General features: G+C 43.7%; 1 protein-coding gene across 3 annotated transcripts in view; it reads left to right on the top strand.

The window, feature by feature from the left end:
* Positions 1 to 21,522, top strand: part of LOC119965250 (CCR4-NOT transcription complex subunit 6) — a 143,931-nt gene that overhangs the window by 98,527 nt on the left and 23,882 nt on the right. For all 3 annotated transcript variants that reach the window (XM_038795742.1, XM_038795740.1, XM_038795741.1), the window contains 4 exons: positions 5,223 to 5,380; positions 5,740 to 5,894; positions 11,380 to 11,534; positions 18,394 to 18,627. In XM_038795742.1, coding sequence (XP_038651670.1) covers positions 5,223 to 5,380; positions 5,740 to 5,894; positions 11,380 to 11,534; positions 18,394 to 18,627 — 702 coding nt within the window. The remainder of the gene's footprint in view (positions 1 to 5,222; positions 5,381 to 5,739; positions 5,895 to 11,379; positions 11,535 to 18,393; positions 18,628 to 21,522) is intronic.

Raw genomic sequence — 21,522 nt, 5'->3', positions numbered from 1 at the left:
GAAGTCTTACAACACCAGGTTAAAGTCCAACAGGTTTGTTTCAAACACGAGCTTTCGGAGCACGGCTCCTTCTTCAGGTGAAGAAGGAGCCGTGCTCCGAAAGCTCGTGTTTGAAACAAACCTGTTGGACTTTAACCTGGTGTTGTAAGACTTCTTACTGTGCTCACCCCAGTCCAACGCCGGCATCTCCACATCATGGCATGCAAAGATAGGTAGGAAAGCAAGTCGATAAGGGGGACACAGAATGCAAAGGGATATCAATGGATTGAGTGGGCAAAACTTTGGCAGATGGGAGTATGATGTGGAAAAATGTGAGGTTGCCTATTTGGGCAGGAGGAATAATAAAGCAGAAAATTTAAATTGATAGAGTAAATAGAATATGAGAGTAGAGTAGCCAAAAATATAAAAGCAAATTGTAACCCGTACAGGATTTTTTTTTTTTTTGCCGGGGGGGGGGGGGGGGGAGAGGGGAGAGGTGGGGAAAGGGTAGCAAAGGTAAATTTGCTTCCTTTTCTAGGCTGTGTTATAGGAGAAAATTATAATGAGGAAGACAAAAACACAGACCAGAAATAGTGGGGATTGATGTGGTTAATGAAAGGATAGAAGTTGAAGTAGTTTAATATTAAAGAAATTAATAGAAGTGAACATCGACAAATCCCTGGGACCTGGTGGCTTACTTGAGTTCTAAAGGGGTTGCTATAGTAATGGTGGATGCAATGGTTTTGATCTTCCAAAATTCCCTAACTTTTGGAATAGTCCCAAACAAATGTTGCTACTGATGAAAGGTGGCGGAGAGAATATGGGGACCTGTAATTGGGATAATGTGGCAATTCGTTAATAAGGAAGTGGGAGCAGGAGACTTAGAAAATCATAATATAATTAGGCAGAGTCAACAAGGTTTTGTGAAAGTGAAGTGTGTTTACTAAATCTATTCAAGTTTACTTTGAGTGTATAGCTAAGAGGGTAGATAAAGAGGAACCCATGGATATAGTATATTTGGACTTTCAAATGATGAGAAATAAAAGTGCCACGTAATGTTGTTGTAGACGATGTGACCTTGTGGCATTGGGATAACAGGTTCACATGGATGGAAGATTGGTGAAAGGGTACAACAGTAGGAATAAACTGATCATTTTCAAAGTGGCAGCCTGTTACAAGTGGGTGCTGGGGCCTCAGCCATTTAGTCTATATTGATGACTTGGATGATGGAACTTGTGTGTAATGTATCCCAGTTTTCTGATGTCAAGTTAGATAGAATAATAAGCTGTGAGGAATCTGCAGAGAGTAACAGAAAGGTTAAGTGAATGGGCAACAAAATGGTAGATGGAGTATAATATGATCTAAGGGACCTTCCTGTTCCCTTATTACCCCTTTCTTTAGTTTTTTTTGGCTGTTATCCCTGTCTAGTGCGCCCCCCCCCCCCCCCCTTCTCTCTCTCGTGCTCTCTCTCTCCTGGCCTCGTGCTCCCTCTCACCCCTACTGGCACTCCCTCTCTCACCAGTCCTGGCACTCCCCCTCTCACCCCTCCAGGCACTCCCTCTCTCTCCCCGCATCACATTCCCTCCCTCTCTCTTCCCCCCCCCCCCCGTCTCGTGTTCCCTCTCTCTTTCCCCCCCCCCCCGTCGCGTGTTCCCTCTCTTCTCCCCCATCTCGCGTTCCCCCTCTCTCCCCGCCTCATGCTCCCTCTCTCTTCCCCCCCTGCCTCGCGCTCCCCCACTCTCCCCTTGCCTTGCCCTATCTCTCTTTCCCCTCGCCTTGCGCTCCGTCTCTCCCCTCCTTGCGCTCCGTCTCTCTCCCTCCTTGCGCTCCCTCTCTCCTCCTGGCCTTGCGTTCTGCCTCTCTCCTCGCCCGCTTGGTCCCTCGTTCGCTCTTTCTCTCTCATAGCTGCTGTATTTCTGAAACTGCAGAGACCTGAATGAATCTACAGTGAAAACCATCACAGACTGGAAATTGAGATCTCAGCCTGATTTGAAGAAGTGTGCTTAAAAACAACCATCTGAAAATATACTCTTTATCCTTTTACTTATTAGTTTCACCCCTCTCTTCCCTTCTGTGTTTGTTTGTCGTCTCTGCGTGCGTGCGTGTGTGTATGCCACAACAAGAACAATGACGTTTTACTGCAACTGTACAGGTCTAGTATAAGACTACAATTCTACAGGTTTGGTCTCTACCTAAGGAAGGATATACTTGTCTTTAGAGAGTTGCAATGAAGATTCGTGAGCGATTCCTGGAATGAGAATGCTGTCCTAAGAGGAGTGATTGAGTACAATAGCTAATCTATGAAGTTTACAAGAATAATGGGTGATCTCATTGAAACCCAAGATTCTGAGAGGGCTTGATAGGGTACATAAGAACTAGGAGCAGGAGTAGTCCATCTGGCCCTGCAAGCCTCCTCTGCAAGTCAATAAGATCAAGGCTGATCTTTTTATGGACTCAGCTCCACTTAAACACCCGCTCACCGTAACCTTTATTCCTTTACTGTTCAAAAATCTATCTACCTTTGCCTTAAAACATTTAATGAGATAGCCTCAACTGTTTCGCTGGGCAGGGAATTTCACAGATTCACAACCCTTTGGGTGAAGAAGTTCCTCCTCAACTCAGTCCTAAATCTGCATCCCTTATTTTGAGGCTTTGCCCCCGAGTTCTACTTTTGCCCGCCAGTGGAAACAACCTCCCTGTTTCTATCCTATCTATTCCCTTTATAATTTTATAAGTTTCTATAAGATCCTCCCTCATTCTTCTAAATTCCAATGAGTATAGTCCCAATCTACTTAGTCTCTCCTCATAAACTAATCCTCTCCATTCCAGAATCAACACAGTGAATCTCCTCTGCACACCCTCCAGTGCCAGTACATCCTTTCTCAAGTAAGACCAAAACTGTACACACTACTCCAGGTGTGGCCTCACCAGCACCCTGCACAGCTTCAACATAACATCCCTGCTTTTAAATTCCATCCCCCTGGCAATGAAGGTCAAAATTCTATTTGCCCTCTTAATTACTTGCTGCACCTGCAGACCAACATTTTGTGATTCATGTACACTGACACCCAGGTCCCTCTGCATAGCATCATGCTGCAAATTTTTACGATTTAAATAATAGTCCATTTTGCTGTTATTCCTCCCAAAGTGGATGATCTCCCATTTATCAACATTGAACTCCATCTGCCAGACCCTAACCCTCTGCAGACTTTCCATATCCTGTGCACACTTGGCTCTCTCACTCATTTTAGTGTCATATACGAACTTTGACACATTGCACTTGGTCCCCAACTCCCGATCATCCATGTAAATTGTGAATAATTGCAAACTCAACACTGATCTCTGAGGCACACCACGAGCCACTGATCGCCAACCAGAAAAACACCCATTTATCACCATTCTTTGTTTTCTGTCAGTTAACCAATTCTCTATCCATGCTAATACATTGCCCATAACACCATACGCATTATTCTTATGCAGCAGCCTTTTGAGCGGCACCTTGTCGAATGCCTTCTTGAAATCCAGATACACCACATCCCGTTCCCCAGTGTCCACTTCACTCGTAATGTCCTCAAAGAATTCCACGAAATTAGTCAAACATGACCTACATTTCATGAACCCATGCTGCGCCAATGGGACAATTTCTATCCACATGTCTCGCAATTTCTTCCTTTACGATAGATTCAAGCATTTTCCTCACTACAGGAGTTAAGCTAACTGGCCTATAGTTACCTGCCTTTTGTCTACCTTTTTTTTAAAAACAGTGGCATCACATTTTTCCAATCTGCCGGAATCGCCCCAGAGTCCAGCGAATTTTGGTAAATTACCACAAGGCCATTTGCTATTTCCCCCACCATCTCTTTTAGTACTCTGGGGTGCATTCTATCAGAGCCAGGAGACTTGACTACTGTTATGGGCCAGGGTTTCGAGAACCCTAAAGTGTATCATGGAATTCACCTGACCCACAACTTTTAATAGATTGTGGTATGGGGAGCACACGGCCCACTCTCCATGTGTGGTACAGCAGAAATGGAAAAATATTTTTTAAAGTAAAACAATGTTTGTTCTATGAACTCAAGTTAACCTTTTTTAAAACATACAGTGGACAACTTAGCAACCATCAATTCAAATACAACTCCCAAAGAATACAACACCAAGTAATCCTTAATAACTTCCCAAACAACATCCAGAAGACAGAAGAAACACCTTTTAACAGAAGCACATCAGGTTTACATTCATACTGACAACATTTATAATTCTCAATTCACCAAATGATCAAGAGATAGTCTTTTCATGGCAGAGAGATCAACAGTACACCTGCTCTGTCTGGCTTAAGCTCCAACACTGAAAACAAAACCAAAAACACACCCTGCAGCAAACAGCCTAAAACAAAAGTAAAAAATTGACACAGCCTAGCTCCACCCACACTCTGACATCACTGATAAACACCCATTTCTTAAAGGTACATTCACATGACACTACCTTTAGCCCCATTAGCTTGAGGAGTCTGTTTTTGGTTGGCAAGTCTGAAGCTCGATGTGTAGTCTCAGAAATGTAGGGATAACCATTTCAGATGATTGAGACGAGAGATTTCTTCACTTGGAGGGTTGGGGATCTTTGACATTAGCTACCCCAGAGAGCTGTGGATGGTCAGTCATTGTGGATGTCCAGGACTGTGATCATTGGATTTTTGGACTCTGGGAATTGAGGGATATGGAGATTGAGCAGGAAAGTAGAGATGAGGTTGGCCATGATCTTAATGGTGGAGTGAGCTCAAAGGACTCATTAGACGACTCATGCATTTATTTCTCATGGTCCTATGTTATTATTGAAGATGAGTGTGGTGAAACAATCCCATCCTCTTGAAACTAATTAAGGAAATGTAAAATGAGTGAGATAGAAAGCTTTGCACAAACTTTGTCTGCAAAATGGAATGGGAGTGGGGTGTCGAAGGAAGGGTTTTATATCTCCAATTGGAGTTCAGTTTGTATTGTGATTAAATGTTAATCAGGTTTGCGGGCTTCTGTTTCCACTTGGACTGTAAGCCATGAAGTTAGTTTGGTGGTGGGTCTTGGTTCCAGATAAATATGAGAACTGACTAGCAGAAGCACGTGTCTTTTAGGTGCTAATAATTTCATGCACGCACTCCTAGAGTTTTCCCAAATTTGACTATTATTTATTAATTACTGAGCCGTCATTGGATTTTTAAAATCACTTTTTAAAAACAAAATATTGTTTTACAGCGTTGTTCTCTGTCATGTGCTATAACGTACTATGTGACAAATATGCCACACGACAGCTGTATGGGTACTGTCCATCATGGGCACTGAATTGGGAATATAGGAAAAAATCTATAATGCAAGAAATCTTGAACTGCAATGCAGACATCATAAGTCTTCAGGTGAGTCTCTTTGTCACTCAGATTATCTTAAGGAGTTCTTTGCAAATAATTTTAAGAATTCATAGCCATTCAATGTGCACATGACGTGATGCAATGCTTACAAAATCTCTTTTTAAAAAATAAAATGTACAGGTGATATTCCCGTTCATGATGTTCTGCCAAATTTTTAATATACTGGCGTTGACCAATAGAAGCTAGAAGTGCAAGCTCGCAATTATACCATATCTGAGGAAGTTACTGTGAAGTTGTACCTGTACAATTTATGATTACTGTCCTACACCTGGACACAGTTGTGGTAGGATTACTAACAAATCTCATCACTTTAATGCCTATTGAATTATGCTTTAATTTTTGTGCAGGAAGTTGAAACTGAACAGTACTTCGCTTTTTTCCTGGTTGAACTTAAAGAACATGGCTATGATGGTTTCTTCAGCCCCAAATCCAGAGCCAGGACGATGTCTGAATCTGACCGGAAGCATGTAGATGGCTGTGCAATATTCTATAAGACTGAAAAGTAAGTTTTTATTTTAATGGAAAGAAAATAAATATTTTAACCTCATAACTGTATTCAAATAGCCTAGTTTCAATGAACAGGGAGGAATTGTTGTAGGAAATGAAATAGTCATAGAAGTTAATGCACAGAAGCCATTAGTTTTAATGCTCGCTAACGACAGCTAGCAACCCTAATCCTGCTTCTCTATCTGTTTCATGTTTTTTCTTTTCTTGGGCGGCACAGTGGTTAGCACTTCTGCCTCAGTGTCAGGGACCTGGGTTCAGTTCCAGCCTTGGGTCACTGTGGGTTTCCTCCAGGTGCTCCGGTTTCCTCCCACAGTCCAAAGATGTGCAGGTTAGGTGGATTGGCCATGCTAAATTGCCCCTTCGTGTCCATAGGGTTAGGTGGGGTTACTGGGTTACGGAGATAGGGTGGGGGCGCGGGCCTCAGTAGGGTGCTCTTTCAGAGTGTCAATGCAGATTTGATGACCGAATGGCCTCCTTCTGCATGTTGTGATTCTAATGTATATCCGAATTTTGAAAAATTATACTGCCATCTTTTTAAACGCATCCTTGAAACAAAGTATTCATGTTCTAATGCTCATATTAAAAGATTTCTAACTTTCTCGTTCAATATTCTAGTTATACGGAGTTTATTCTCCTTTGTTACAATCTACCATCCAGATAAAATTATTCACTGTTTCACTGCTTTATGCTGTGCACACAAGCTTTCATCAATCTGAAAAATGAGACTCCACCTTCTAGTATTTTCTGTATCAATGGGAAATCGGGGGGGGGGGGGTGTAATCTTAGTACCTCATTTATATAACTATAGACTTTAACTCTTGCTTTTATTCTCTTGAACCTCCACTCTGCCTTTTCTATGGCTTGTGTTATAATGGACAGGAGTTTCTTCAAAGTTGCGCTGATTTTTCAACCCAGTTCAACCAAACCGGTAAAAAGATTGCAAACTTTTGAACATACTCCCTATCGTATGCAAATCGAATTTCTGCAATCTTTTGTGCTAATTTTAAAAAACGCTGCGTTACAATGCAACCTAAAGCTCAAAACTGATTATACCATTAGATATGCTTCATCAAGGGCGGCACGGTGGTGCAGTCGTTAGCGCTGCTGCCTCACGGCGCTTGGGTTCAATCCCGGCCCTGGGTCACTGTCCGTGTGGAGTTTGCACATTCTCCCCATGTTTGCGTGGGTGTCACCACCACAACCCAAAGATGTGCAGGCTAGGTGGATTGCCATACCAAACTGCCCCTTAATTTAAAAAAAATGAATTGGGTACTCATCACCATTGGCAGTTCTGCTAATTGCACTTGTGGACCACCAAGGAGGTGACTAAATAAACTTCTATTTCATAGAATCTACAGTGCAGAAGTAGGCTATTTGGCCCATCAAGTCTGCACCGGTCCTTACAAAGAGCACCAACCTGTCTACCCTGTCCCCGTAACCCCCACTTAACCTCTTGGGTAACTAAGGGCATTTTAGCATGGCCAATCCACGTAACCCGCACATCTTTGGACTGTGGGAGGAAACCGGAGCACCCAGAGGAAACCCACACAGACACGGCAAGAACGTGCAGACCCCGCACAAACAGTGACCCAGCCAGGAATCGAATCTGGGACCCTGGAGCTGTGAGGCAACTGTGCTAACCACTATACTACCGTGCTGCCCTTGCCTCACTCTTTGGGGTTCAGCTCTCTTGTCCATATTTGAACCAAACTTGCAATGAGGTCAGGAGTCGAGTTACCCTGGTGGAACCCAAACTGAGCGTATTTAAGTAAGTTATTGAGAAGCAAGTGCCAATTGATAGCACTGTCGATGCCCTTTTCCATCATGGATGATGATCGAGGGGAGACTGGTGGAGTGGTAATAGCTGGATTGGATTTGTCCTACTTTTTGTGGGCAATTTTCCGCGTTGCTGGGTAAATGTCAGTGTTGTACCTAGTTGTCACTGTTTGGCTAGGGGTGCATCTGGAGTCCAAGTCTTCAGTACCATTGCCGGAATATTGTCAGGACTCATAACCATTGTAGTATCCAGTGCCTTCAGCTGTTTCTTGCTATCACGTGGCATTAATCAAATTGACCAAAGGCTGGCATCTGTGATGCTGGGGACCTCCAAAGGAGGCCAAGATGGATCATCCACTCGGCACTTCTGGCTACAAATTGTTGCAAAAGCCTCAGCCTTATCTTTTGCACTGATGTGCTGGCTTCCTCACCATTGAGGATGGGAATATTTGTGGAGCCTCCTCGCCCAGTTGTTTAATGATCCACTACCATTCCTGACTGGATGTGGCAAGAATGCAAAGATTCGATCTGATCTGTGGTTGTGGACTTGCTTACCTCTGTCCATCACATGCTCCTTATGCTGTTTGACATGCAAGTAGCCCTGTGTTGTAGCTTTGCCCGGTCATGCTTACTGCTACTTTTTTCACGCCCTCTTGCACTCTCTGAACAAGGGTTGATTCGCTAGCTTGGTGGTAATGATGGAATGGGGGATATGTTGTCCATGAGGTTGTAGATTGTGGTTGAGTCCAATTGCTGTTGTTGGCTCAGAGGACCTCATAGTTGCCCAGTCTGGATCTGTTTGAAATCTATCCCATTTATCATGGCTGTAGTACCATACAATACGATGGAGGATATTCTCAATGTTAAGTAAGTGGTTCTGATAGTTTTTAAAGCTGCTTTTAGTTATTTAAGATTGGGTTACTCAAATGATTGACTAAATTGTTTATTTTGTACGACAAACCTACAGTTAATAAAGTTGCATCAGGTTACCATAAAGTACATCAACAAATATATTTAGTGCTAATTTTTTTTTAATTACATTCTAAACGACTGTCCAATAGCACAAATTCATAGAAGATTTTACATTAAATATGCAGACAAATTGAGCAGAAACTTGAAGCAAAAAGTTTCAACAGTGCCATTTGCATCCAGATTGCCAATTGTTTCCAAAGCAGAAACGTTTGGTCGAGCAGTCAAATTTGATTGGACAATATTTGTTTAAATTGAAAAATGACTTGTTGCAATACAAAATTTCTGGTTTCCCAACAAGGAATAACATAACAATTGGACCCTGCTCATAGTTAGCACTGAACCATTGAGATGCATAATTGGAAGAGATAACATTTCTGGTCATGGGAGCACCATTTAAAATATGTTAGCCAAATAGATCAGATATGCTGTAGCGTCTGTATGACCCAACTGATGAAAGTTGTGAGTTAATTAGCACCAGACTGAAAGAAATGAGCTACATTAAAGCGAGCAGCAGCAACTGATGTATAGGCTCTTGTATAATTACGCTGCTGAAATAACTTGTTTGAAAACAGCAGTTGGTGTCTGTCGCCTGCTATCAAAATACCAACCAGTGGAAAAAGCAGATTCCAAGTGAGGCAATTTCCCTTCTCCCCAGCCTACTTTGTCCCCAGTATGAAAATTTCTCAATTCTTCTGAAATATATTTGTTGTAGGCTGGCTTTGTCACTGGTTTAACGTTACACTTAAATGCAGCTTCTGCTGCATTTTTTAAAAAAGTGTCAAGTAATTGTCATGTGCAATTTTGAGAACCTCAGAAATGTAAAATTTCAGATCTCCCACATCTTCAGGCTCTTAATTGGCCTTTCCGGAAACAACAAAAGCAACTAGTATTTATGTCGAGCCTTTAATGTATAAAAGTACCCCAAGGTCCTTTACAAGAGGGTTATAAATCAAAATTTGTCAGTGAGTCACACAAGGTTATTAGGGCAGCTGGTCAAAATATGATCAAATAGATAAGTTTTAAAGAGCATCTCAATGGAGCAAAGAGGTATTTACAGAGCTTGGGGCCTAAGTAGATGGAGCAATTTAAATCAGGAATGCCTAAGAGACCAGAATTAGATGAGTGTAAATATCTCTTGAGGACTGTGGGCTGGAGAAGATTCTGGAAGTGGGGCGAGGCCATGGGGTGGTTACTGTGAAACAAGGATGCAAATTTTAAAATTTGCTACCGATAAAGTAATGCCTCAATGCAAGTCAGCAAGCAATAGGTGATATTGAAGAAGAGAACTTGGCGTAAAGGAGGATACAAGCCACAAGAGTTTTGGATGACCTCTGGTGTGTGGAGGGTAGAATGTGGGTAGCTGACCAGAAGTGTGTCAGAATAGTCTATTCTTGAGGTGACACAGGCACAGGTGAGGTTTTGGCAGAAATCACACTGGCAAAGGTAAAGTCCAACGATGCTACAGAGGTTGGAATAGGTGTGTTGGTGACGGTGCTAATATGTGGCCGGAATATGACACCAAGGTTGCAAACAGTCTGGTTCATAAATCCGACTGTTGCCATGGAGAGGAATAGTCAGTAGATCGGGAAGGAGTTTGTAGCTGGGATCAATGTCAGCGAGTTTGGTCTTCCTGATATTTAGTTGCAGGTGATTTTTGCCTATCCAGTACTGAATACAGTATCAGAGAAGACAGCTTGATTATTTAGCACCAAAACTTTATAGAATTCAGACTAAATAGCCTTAATGCGACAAGGTCACACTTAAGCAGCAGGACACCATGTGTTGTTTCACATGGTATGATGTTCTGATTGGATCTATTTTAACATGAAACTTTTGCTTAATAGGTTCCTAAAGTATGTCTCCTTCTGCTTAACAGTTCTGTATCCTTTTTTTAAAGAACGTCTCATTGTACACATTTGAATTAATCGTTTGATTTCTTTTTTTTTTGCTAAAGCTGATAATTTTGTGCTACATTTCTGAATCTACACTAGTATGCCATACACTTTCTGGTGTATTATTTTGCTAGTTTCTTTTCCTTACACAATCTCCTGGTTTGCTGCTTCTGGGAAGAGGCAAATTCCATGCTGCACTTTGGTAACATAAGTAGGACAAAAGACTGGTAAGGTTATAAGACTGCACTTGGGTGCAATTCCTATTTTCTAATTGTATGAGAACCATGCAGGGTTCATAGCCAGCATCTTCCAGTTGTTTGGATGAGTCATCTAAAAGTAGCATGTGTAGTTTAGTGCACAAAAATGTAATGCTGCATATTTTTGTACATAATGACACAAGCTGCAAAGCAGGAATACTGAATGAAGCAGCAGCTGTAGATCGACATTCTATAGTGGGCACATTGGACTTCAAATTTACATGAACTAGCATTTTTGGTTGAATGCTGACTGGACAGACGGTTTTTGAAAACTGAGAAATAGTTAACTTCTGTATAAAATTTCTTTGTATCTAGAAATGCACAACAGGACCATTAGCATGTGAAGGGAAAAGTCACAAACATTTATAGGTAGGGGTAAATAAGAATAACTTCCTTTTTCTTTATTGCTTGTAGAGGCTGTCTGACTACTGGATCTTTGTAGCATCCCCCCCCCACCCCCTGCAAGACATCCAGTAATTACCGTATTTTTCTGATCTGTACTTGATAAGTGTAACTGAATTGAGGAATTCTAACAAACATTAATGGAAACTTTTACATAATGTTCATAATTTTTCTCTTGTAGATTTTGTCTGATTCAGAACCATACTGTTGAATTCAACCAGTTGGCCATGGCAAACTCAGATGGCTCAGAAGCTATGTTGAACAGAGTTATGACAAAAGACAACATTGGTGTTGCTGTACTCTTGGAGTTGCAGAAGGATTCTTTTGAACTATCCCGTAAGTCCATCTCTGTAAAGCGTGAATGCAGCTCAGTGCTATTAATAATTATTGTGAACTATTCTTCCTAATTTATTCAACATAAATAAATTCAATTCTCCACCATGAGCGTGTAAAAAGAGAATGGTACTAGACTACTACCCCTATTTTAAGAAGTTGGTGCTTTAAAATGTTGTTTCTTTGTCTCCCTCCACACTGTCTTTACTTTGCTGTACTTTAACCCTTAAGTCTTGGCTCAGTTCTCACTCTTTCGTCAAAGATATCTCGTATTTCTTGTTGTCCAACTGAGGTGCTGGATTATGACTTGGGTCTAGGTTTTTAAATTTTGTTCGGCCAGTGTATTGGAAGTAATTGGTGAATTAAATAATATTTATTTATATAACACCTTTTAATAGTGAATCATTTTGAATCAAAGTGGTTCATTTTGGCAGGAAGAATGAGAAGAGGCAAAATGAACGGAATCATTCAATTTTAAAGGAAGTGCAGAAAGACCTGGGGTGTAAGTACACATCTTTGAAAGTGGCAGGAGAAGTTGAGAATGCTGTTAAAAAGGCATACTGGATCCTTGGCTTCAGAGAGTGAGGCAAGGAATTCATGCTAAACCTTTTATAAATATTGGACCTCAAATGGAGTATTGTGGTCAATTCTTGGTTCCACACTTAGGACTGTCAAGTCCTAAGGGAGGGTGCAGAAAGATTTACCAGAATGATGGGGGGGCAGAAAGATTTACCATAATGATGTGAGGGGCTTAGTTATGAGGAGATATCAAAGAAACTGGCATTATCCTTGGAGCAGGGAAAGTTAAGGAAAGATTTGACCGTTGTATTCCAAATCATGATTGGGGCCTCACGGTAGCATGGTGGTTAGCATCAATGCTTCACAGCTCCAGGGTCCCAGGTTCGATTCCCGGCTGGGTCACTGTCTGTGTGGAGTCTGCACGTCCTCCCTGTGTGTGCGTGGGTTTCCTCCGGGTGCTCCGGCTTCCTCCCACAGTCCAAAGATGTGCGGGTTAGGTGGATTGGCCATGCTAAATTGCCCGTAGTGTAAGGTTAATGGGGGGATTGTTGGGTTACGGGTATACGGGTTACGTGGGTTTAAGTAGGGTGATCATTGCTCAGCACAACATCGAGGGCCAAAGGGCCTGTTCTGTGCTATGTTCTATGATGGGTTTTAATAAGAATAAATAAGGAGAAACTGTTTTGTGTGGCTGACACATCGGTGACCAGAGAGCTGAGATTTACAGCAGCAGATGGGCAATGAAGGGGAAATAAATTATGCATGCATTATGTGCAGCCTGAAATAGTGGTGGTTGCATGTTAAATTAAATTTCATGCCAGAGTTAGAAAGGTGCTGCTACAGAGGGGAAGGCAGGCAGGGGGCTTGGGTCTTCCAAACCTGATTTATTACTACTGTGGAAAATGTGGAGAAGGTGCGGAGCTGGGTCAGAGGGGTTGATTCCCAGTGGGTCAGAATGGAGGAGAGTTTGTGCAGGGGGTCGGAATTGAGCCCACTAGCAACAGCGCCGCTCCCGATAGCCCCGGGAAAATACTCGGGGATACCGGTAATAATAGCTTCATTGAGAATATGGAGGCAGTTTTGCGAACACTTTGGGTTGTGGGCAGGATCAAGGGAAATGTCGATTCGGGGGCACCACAGATTTGAGCCAGGGAGGTGGGTTGGAAATTTTCGAAATTGGGAGGAGATGGGGATTAAGACACTAAAAGATTTGTTTCTTATGGGGTTGGTTTGCAGGATTGAAGGAGCTGGAAGCGAAATATGGGCTGGAGCAGGGGGAAATGTTTAGATACATGCAGGTTCGAGATTTTGCGAGAAAGGAGATACAGAACTTCCCGGTGGAGCCGGCCTCCATACTACTGGAGGAGGTGCGGTTTACGGAGTTATTTTGGAAGAGGAGAAAGCACCACTGGAAGGGATCAAAGCAAAGTGGGAGGAAAAGTTGGGAGAGGATATGGAGGATGGGTTCTGGTGTGAGGTGCTCCGGAGAGTGAATGCCTCCACCTCGTGCACGGGGTTGGGGCTGATACAGCTGAAGGTGGTATACAGAACACACCTCACGAGGGCGAGGATGACCCGATTCTTTGAAGGAATAGAAGATGTGTGTGAACGTTGGGGGGGGGGGTGCTCATCACGTTCATATGTTTTGGTCCTATCCAAAGCTGGAGGATTACTGGAAGGAGGTTTTTAGGGTAATTTCTAAAGTGGTGCACGTGAAACTGGACCCGGGCCCTAGGGAGGCCATATTCGGGGTGTCGGACCAGCCAGGGTTGGAAACGGGTGCGGAGGCAGATGTTGTAGCCTTCACCTCATTGATCGCCTGAAGGCGGATCCTGATAGGTTGAGGATCAACCTCTCCACCCTGTGCCCTGGCGTGGCGGGGGTGCCTGTTGGAATTCTTGACTCTTGAAGGTGAAGTTTGAACTGAGGGGAAGGATGGAGAGGTTCTACAATTCATGGGCATTATTCATCATGCACTTTCAAGAACTGGATAACATCGAACATTAGTTGGGGCGTGTGGGTGGGGGGGGGGGGGGGGGGGCTGTGTGTGTTAATGGCGACTATGGGTGATTCATAATTCTTTTTTGTCATTTGTGTGAACATGCGTGCTAATGTTTGGTGGGAGGATGGGATTGTTGTTATTGATATGGGGATTGACATATTTGTTACTGATTATTGTTTATTGTTGGTGGGTGTAAATTTGGGAGAAAATGTGAAAAATGCAGAGTATAAAAATTATTTTAAAAAAACAAAACAATTCAAAAGGGAATTGGATGAATGTTTGAAGGGAAAATATGTGTGGGTGAATGCGGAAAGAGTGGGACTAATTGTACAGCTTTTTTAAATGTACAGTGCACTAAATGGTTATGCCCCGTATCATTCTGTGAATGTATGGAAAATGTCCCAAGGCAATTTCAGAGGCATTATCAAAAGATATAGTACCAAGAGGAAAAAGGTGCTATTAGTGATGACTAGCTTGGCCAACAAGTAAGTTTTGAAGAACCACAAGTTTTGATGGCACTAATTGTAAGCAAGTGACCTAACTTTGGGGTTTTAACTCTGAGTGAATGTCATCCTGAGTGATGCCTAGACAATCATTGGCTTCATCTGCACAAACTCTAGTATTGCCAATTCTGGCTCTGGAAGCATAATCAATGTAAGTGTTTGAGTGGGATTGATATTGTGCTGCCAATTCTAACATACTGAAGCATTGAAGTAAGGCATCAACTGAGGAGCTGCTAGTTTTGGAGGTAAAAGTTTAAGAATATGAGGTCCCGGGCAGCATGTGGCGCAGTGGATAGCACTGGGACTGTGGTGCTGAGGACCTGGGTTCGAATCCCGGCTCTGGGTCACTGTCCGTAGGGAGTTTGCACATTTTCCTCATGTCTGCGTGGGTTTCACCCCCACAACCCAAAGATGTGCAGGTTAGGTGGATTGGCCTTGCTAAATTGCCCCTTAATTGGAAAAAAAAATACAGAATTGAGTACTATAAATTTATATTAAAAAAAGAATATGAGGGCCCAATGCAAAAAAAGCCCTGATAATTCCAAAATGAGTGGGAACGATTAGATACGAGACTGTAAGCGTGATGTTGAAGAAACATTTCAAGTCCTCTCCTAATGTGGAAGTAGTTCGTCATATTTGACGACAGAAATGCAGATCCTGCAGGGGAAGCGAGGTCAAGGCAAACATGGTTGTTGTTCATGGAAGTTGCAAAGTCGTTGCAGGCATTCGGGCCTGCAAAGCAGTACTTTGTATTACTCTGGATCCTTGGTTCCATCGCATTGCAGATAGAGATCCAGGTAATATGAGAATAATAATCTTTATTATTGTAACTGCAGTGAAGTATTAGGAATACGTCCAAGTAAGAGCCTTATTTGAGCCCCTGGCCTTTGGAAGCACCTGTCTCTTAATACCATATTACCTGTGCTGATTACATTGGCCAATATGGAGAGAGCTATACTCTGCATTGTGGTGTAGCTAACCCAGGGGTGCTTGGTATGAACACGAGTTTAGCATGATAAGAATTAAACTCCCTGTACTAATATGTGTTGAAGCGCAGAATCTATTTTGAAACGGGTATAAACCATTAATCTGAATGGGAAAGCTGCAGAGTTTCCGTTCAAATTGAAATTTGATACTTTTAAATATTAATGTTTGTTTATCGGGGGGGGGGGCAATAAAGCAACTTTTATAATGTTAACGGAGAATCAAGGTTAAGTGTGGTCTTCAGGTGAAGCAGGGTTAGAGTGTAAGCAACATTTTGACTTTGGTAAGTAAAATGCCTTTTAGTCTCATTAAAGTTGTACATTTTAGCCTATAAAATCAAAGTATTATTGAAAATAAAAACAGAAAATGCTGGGCAATCTCAGCAGGTCTAACAGCATCTGTGGAGAGAGAAAGGAGCTAATCTTTTGAGTCTGGGTGACTCTTTGTCAAAGCTAGAGAGAACTGGAAATAAGATGAGATTTTTACTATTGTGGGGTTGGGGCAGGGGTGGTGCAGTGGGGCTGGATAGAGGGTCAGCGATGGGTGGAGATTGACGAAGATGTCATGGACAAAAGACAAAGAGAATGTAAATGTTGGTGATCATGATAATACGAGATCAGAATGTGTTAAAGGCAGAACAAAAGTAAGCAGTGTGTCAAAGGACAACTTGGAACAGGAAACCTGGCCCTGGTGGGGTGGGGGTGGGACACAATGGTAATGGAAAAAACTGATCAATGGAATGAAAATAAATTGATGGAAATAGAAATGGGGTGAAGGTGGGCGAGCAAGTTCACAGTCTGAAATTGTTGAACTCCACACAGTCCGGACGGCTATACTTTAAAAAAATAAATAAATAAATAATTCATGAAATGTGGACGTGATGGGAAGAAGACGTTTTGTTTCTCCAGTTTTGTGTTGGGCTTCACTGGAACATTGCAGCAGACCAAGGACGTACATGTGGACATGAGAGCAAGACGTGAGTTGAAATAGCAAGCGACAGGAAGGTCTGGATCCTGCTTGCAGACGTACTGAAGGTGTTCTGCACAGCGGTCACCCAATCTGCGTTTAGACTCTCCAGTGTAGAGTTTACCCCATTGGGAGCAGCTGCAATAGACCAGATTGAAGGAGGTGCACGTAAAGTCCTACGTCACCTGAAAATAACGTTTAGGCCCGTTGATGATGAGCAGGGAGGAGGTAGGAGCAGGTTTTCCACCTTCTGTGATTGCATGGGAAGGTGCAGTAGGATGAGTGAGGTGTTGGGTGATGGAGTAGTGGACTAGGGTATCTCTGAGGGAACGGTTCCTGTGGAATGTTGACGTGAGAGTGAGGGAAAGATGTGTTTGGTGGTGGTATCATGCTGGAGTTGGCGGAACTAGTGGAGAATTATCCTTTGAATGTGGAAGCTGGTAGGGTGAAAAATGAGGATAAGGGGGTCCCTTAGCCTGATTCTGGGAGGGAGTCAAAGGGCTGAGAGCAGATGTGCAGGAGATCAGTTGGACACTATTGAGAGCCTGTCAACCACAGTGGGTGGGAAGCCATGATTAGGGAAGAATTAAAACATGTTATCAGCACTGCTTTGTAAAGTGGCATCTTCTGAACAGACGCGACCAAGGTAGAGGAACTGGGAGAATGGAATGAAATCCTTTCAGGCTCTGGGGTGTGAAGAGCTCTAGCCGAGGTTGCTGTGGGAGTCAGTGGGCTTGTAATGGATAGAGTGGACAGTCTTTCCCCAAAAATGGAGATAAAGCGGTCAAGGAAGGGAAAAGAAGTTTCAGAGATGGACTATGTGAAGGTGATAGAGGGGTGGAAACTGGAAGAAAAATTGATTAAAAAAATTCCAGGCTAGATGGGAACATGAAGCAGCACTGAAACAGTCGTCAGTGTACAAGAGTTGTGGGATGGGGTCAGAGTAGGACTGGAACAGGGAATTTTCCACGTACCCCATGAAGAAACTGGCAAAACTGGGACCCATATGGGTATCCATAGCCACACCTTTAGTTCGGAGGAAGTGAGACAAGTTAAAGGTGAACTTGTTCAGTGAGAGGCAAGTTCAGCCACTATCACCCTTCTTAGTCTAGATCACCATGTACATCCTTTGTCCTTTTTCGTCCACAAGCTCTTTGTCAGTCTCCACCTATCGTTGACCCTCTATCCAGCATCCCATCACCACCCCCCGTCCCACACACACACAACAGTATAAATCTCATATTATTTCCACTTCTCTCTAGTTTTGGCAAAGTCATCCAAACTCGCAAAGTTTGCTCCATTCTCTCCCACAGATGCTGGCAGACCTACTGCGATTGTCCAGCATTTTGTGTATTTGTTTCAGATTCCAGCATCTGCAGTAATTTGCTTTTATGTAGAAAAGATAAACTGAATAACCATTTGAAATGTACACATATACAGTCAGTTGCAGCACAGGAGTTTCTTGAGCCTTCCGAACAGCACTGTTGCTGTACCTACATTATTTGGACTGCAGCAGTTCAAGAAAGCGATTCACCACTATCCTCTGAAGGGGAAGTAGGGTTGGGCAACAAATGGTGACCTAGCCAATGACGCCCACATTCCATGAACTAATTTTTTTTTTTTTAAAGTGCACACCGAACAACGGGACGACAAAACTAAGATATATGCAGCTTATGTGGGCAGATACTTTATAAGTGCAGACATTGGGATAAAGCTAACAAAGTTAGACAAAACTATGCCAAAGTAATGTTATACAAGTTTTAAAATTTTTAGACTTGTAGATATGTTCATTTGAGAACAATTTTAAGGCTATCAGCTTACTGGTTTTACTTATCTTGAACAAGATTTTATTTGAATCCTGACATTTGGCATTTTTTTCCAATCTTAGCTGGCAAGTCATTTCATGGTATGGAAAAGCAGCTTGTTCTTATTGCAAATGCACATATGCATTGGGATCCTGAATATTCTGATGTGAAACTGATACAAACTATGATGTTCCTATCTGAGGTGAAGAACATAATTGAAAAGGCTTCTCGCACACTTAGACCTGGTGCGGTCACAGGAGACCTTAATGTCATTCCTCTTGTACTGTGTGCAGATCTCAATTCACTGCCAGATTCAGGTAAGGATTGCTAATCCGCTTTGAGTTATGTTATCATGACTGCCAGTACTTCTGTACATCAAATTAATTGGTTAATTTCTCTCCAGAATGTTGAGCATTGTCCAGACATAAATCTTGTGAATTATGAATGAAAGTTAATTACACTTAGAATTTTAGAATGAGTGCGTCCATAGTGATGAGCTGCATATGTGTCTTCAATCTGCTTCAAAAATGTAATTTGTCCAAAGTATAAAAGTAAGAAAATTGTGACTGCCAAACTATTGTCCATTTCTGCCACCTCAAAGTTAACATTCCCCAGGCATTTACTTATATACTCCAAGGTCCTGTTTCTTCCACCTACACTCCTCCAGTTCCATGTTCATACTTTTGTTGCATTCTTCCAAAGCTGTTTTACTAAGCATCCTCCACTTTTCTTTATCTTTAGGAGCAGTTCTTTGCCATCTCCCCTTCTCAACCCCCATGCTCTCAAACTCTCTTCCTAAACCCATGCATGAAATCACTTGAGTGTCTTTAGATAGATAGGTTCTTGATTAATAAAGGGATCAGGGGTTATGGGGAGAAGGCAGAGGAATGGGGATGAGAAAAATATCAGCCATGATTGAATGGCGGAGCAGACTCCATGGGCTGAATGGCCTAATTCTGCTCCTAAATCTTATGGTCTTATTTCCCCCCACCCACTTACTTCCTTTCTGTGTCTTGGCGACCACCCCTTATCTTCGGGTTCCTAGTTGTTGGCTACAAACATATCTTGGAACAACGGAGTGAGTGGCTCCCACGTTTTGTAGAAGCCTTTTTCCGACCCTCAGATGGCGGATTTGATTTTCTCTATTTGGAGAAATTCTGACAGGTCGGACAGCCAGTCTGCAGCTTTGGGTGGTGATGCTGACCACGATCAGGGAGGCAAAGGCAAGGGCGTTGGCCCTCCTCCCCATGAAGAGATCTGGCTGTTCTGATATCCCGAAGACTGTCACTCGGGCTTGGCTCCGCCCTCACCCCCACCACTTTGGACATTGCCTCAAGGAAGGCTGTCCAGAACACAGCAAGTCTGGGGCAAGACTAGAACATGTGGGTGTGATTGGCCGGGCCTCCTTGGCACCCTTCGTATCTGTCCTCCACCTCCGGGAAGAGCCTGTTCATTCGGATTTTGGTTAAGTAGACTCTATGTACCACTTTTAGCTGCGCAACTGTGGTTGTTGCACATGGGGGCTTTGTCGGGCATTTCGGTTAACCCAAAATGCTGTCGCAGTTGATTGCACAACTGGAGTGACACCACCACCACTGTGCTCGTTGAATATTTCTTGGGTGGGGATGGGAGTGCTGCCATGGCTCGGGCCCGGAGGGAGATCCTTTGCAGGGGTCCTCCTCCATAAGCACCCATTCTGCTTTGTCTCCTTCATCAGCCCCTTCACTCGCTCTGCAGCCGCTGCCCAGTGGTAGTACTGTAAGACTGGGAGGACTCGGTCCCCATGGATCTCGTTCTCTGCAGTGCGTTCGAAAGGATCCTTGCACTCTCTCTCCCCCTCCTCTCTCTCTCTCTCTCTCTCTCTCTCTCTCTCTCTCTCTCTCTCTCTCTCTCTCTCTCTCTCTCTCTCTCTCTCTCTCTCTCTCTCTCTCTCTCTCTCTCTCTCTCCACACCCCCTCCCCCCGCCATAATCGGTTTGCCCAATGAGTTGAAAAAGGCCTTGGGGATGTAGATCGGGATGGATCTAAATAAGACGAGGTACCTGGGCAGTACTTTAATTTTGATCGTCTGCACCTTCCCTGCCAGAGAGAGTGTTCCATCTCTGCGGGTCCTTCCTCCGTCAGGCTGGTCAGGTTCCATTTGTGGGTCCCTGTCCAGTCGTGGCCGATTTCGATCCCCCAGGTAGCGGAATTTGTGTTGGGAATGTTTAAACAGCAGGTCCTCCAGCTCTGCCCCTCCCCCTTGCAGGCTCAGCGGGAAGATCTCGCTTTTGCTCAACTTGAGTTTGGAGCCCGAGAAGGCTCCAAGCTCTTTCAAGACCGCCATGATTCCTTCCATACTGCTCCACGGGTCCGAAATGTAAAGGAGTAGGTCATCTGCATAGACCGAGACTCGCCTCCTCTTGGATCCCTTTCCAATTCTTTGCCGCCCTGAGCATCATCGCTAATGGCTCGATTGCTAAGGCGAATAGCAATAGGGAACTGCTCCAGTACTCCTTGAGGCACTTCCATTCGACTCTGTTGAAGGGATTTTCTGCGTCCAGGGAGACGACCATCTCGGGTGTTCTCTTCCCCGGATGGGGTCATGATCACGTTCAGCAGGCGCCTGATGTTTGAAGTTGGCTGTCTACCTTTGACAAAGCCTGTCTGGTCGTCTGCAACCACCTCTGGCACATAATCATCTAGCCTTTTGGCTAGGATTTTGGACAGTATTTTTGCGTCTAACGTTAGTGGCGGGATGGGTCTGTAAGATCCGCATTCTGTTGGGTCTTTGTCTTTCTTGGGTATCAGCAAGATTGAGGGTTGTGCGACCGTAGGCGGCAGTGTGCCCCTCACCCTCGAGTCTGTGAACATCTGCAGGTGCGGGGCCAGTGCAGTTGCAAATCTTTTGTAGAAGTTAGCCGGGCGACCTTCAGATCCCGACGCCTTCCCCGCCTGCATGAAGCTAATACTCTCCCATGATCTCTCCCAGTTCTTGCAGTGCTTCCAGGCCCTGTTTCCTGTCATCCCCCATGTCCGGCATGTCCAGTCTGTCAAGGAATTGCTTCATCCCTGGGGGCCCGGAGGTGTAGAGCCCCTGGTAGAAGGTCGCAAAGGCTTTGTTAACCTTATCAGGTTCCACTACTAATTTGCCTCTGCTATCCCTAATTTGGGCAATCTCCCTCGTGGCTGCCTGCTTTCTCAGCTGGTGAGCCAGCAGGCGGCTGGCCTTGC

Source organism: Scyliorhinus canicula, chromosome 4 (genome assembly GCF_902713615.1).
Source record: "Scyliorhinus canicula chromosome 4, sScyCan1.1, whole genome shotgun sequence".
Taxonomy (NCBI): Eukaryota; Metazoa; Chordata; class Chondrichthyes; order Carcharhiniformes; family Scyliorhinidae; genus Scyliorhinus; species Scyliorhinus canicula.
This window is presented reverse-complemented; position numbering and strand designations above follow the sequence as displayed.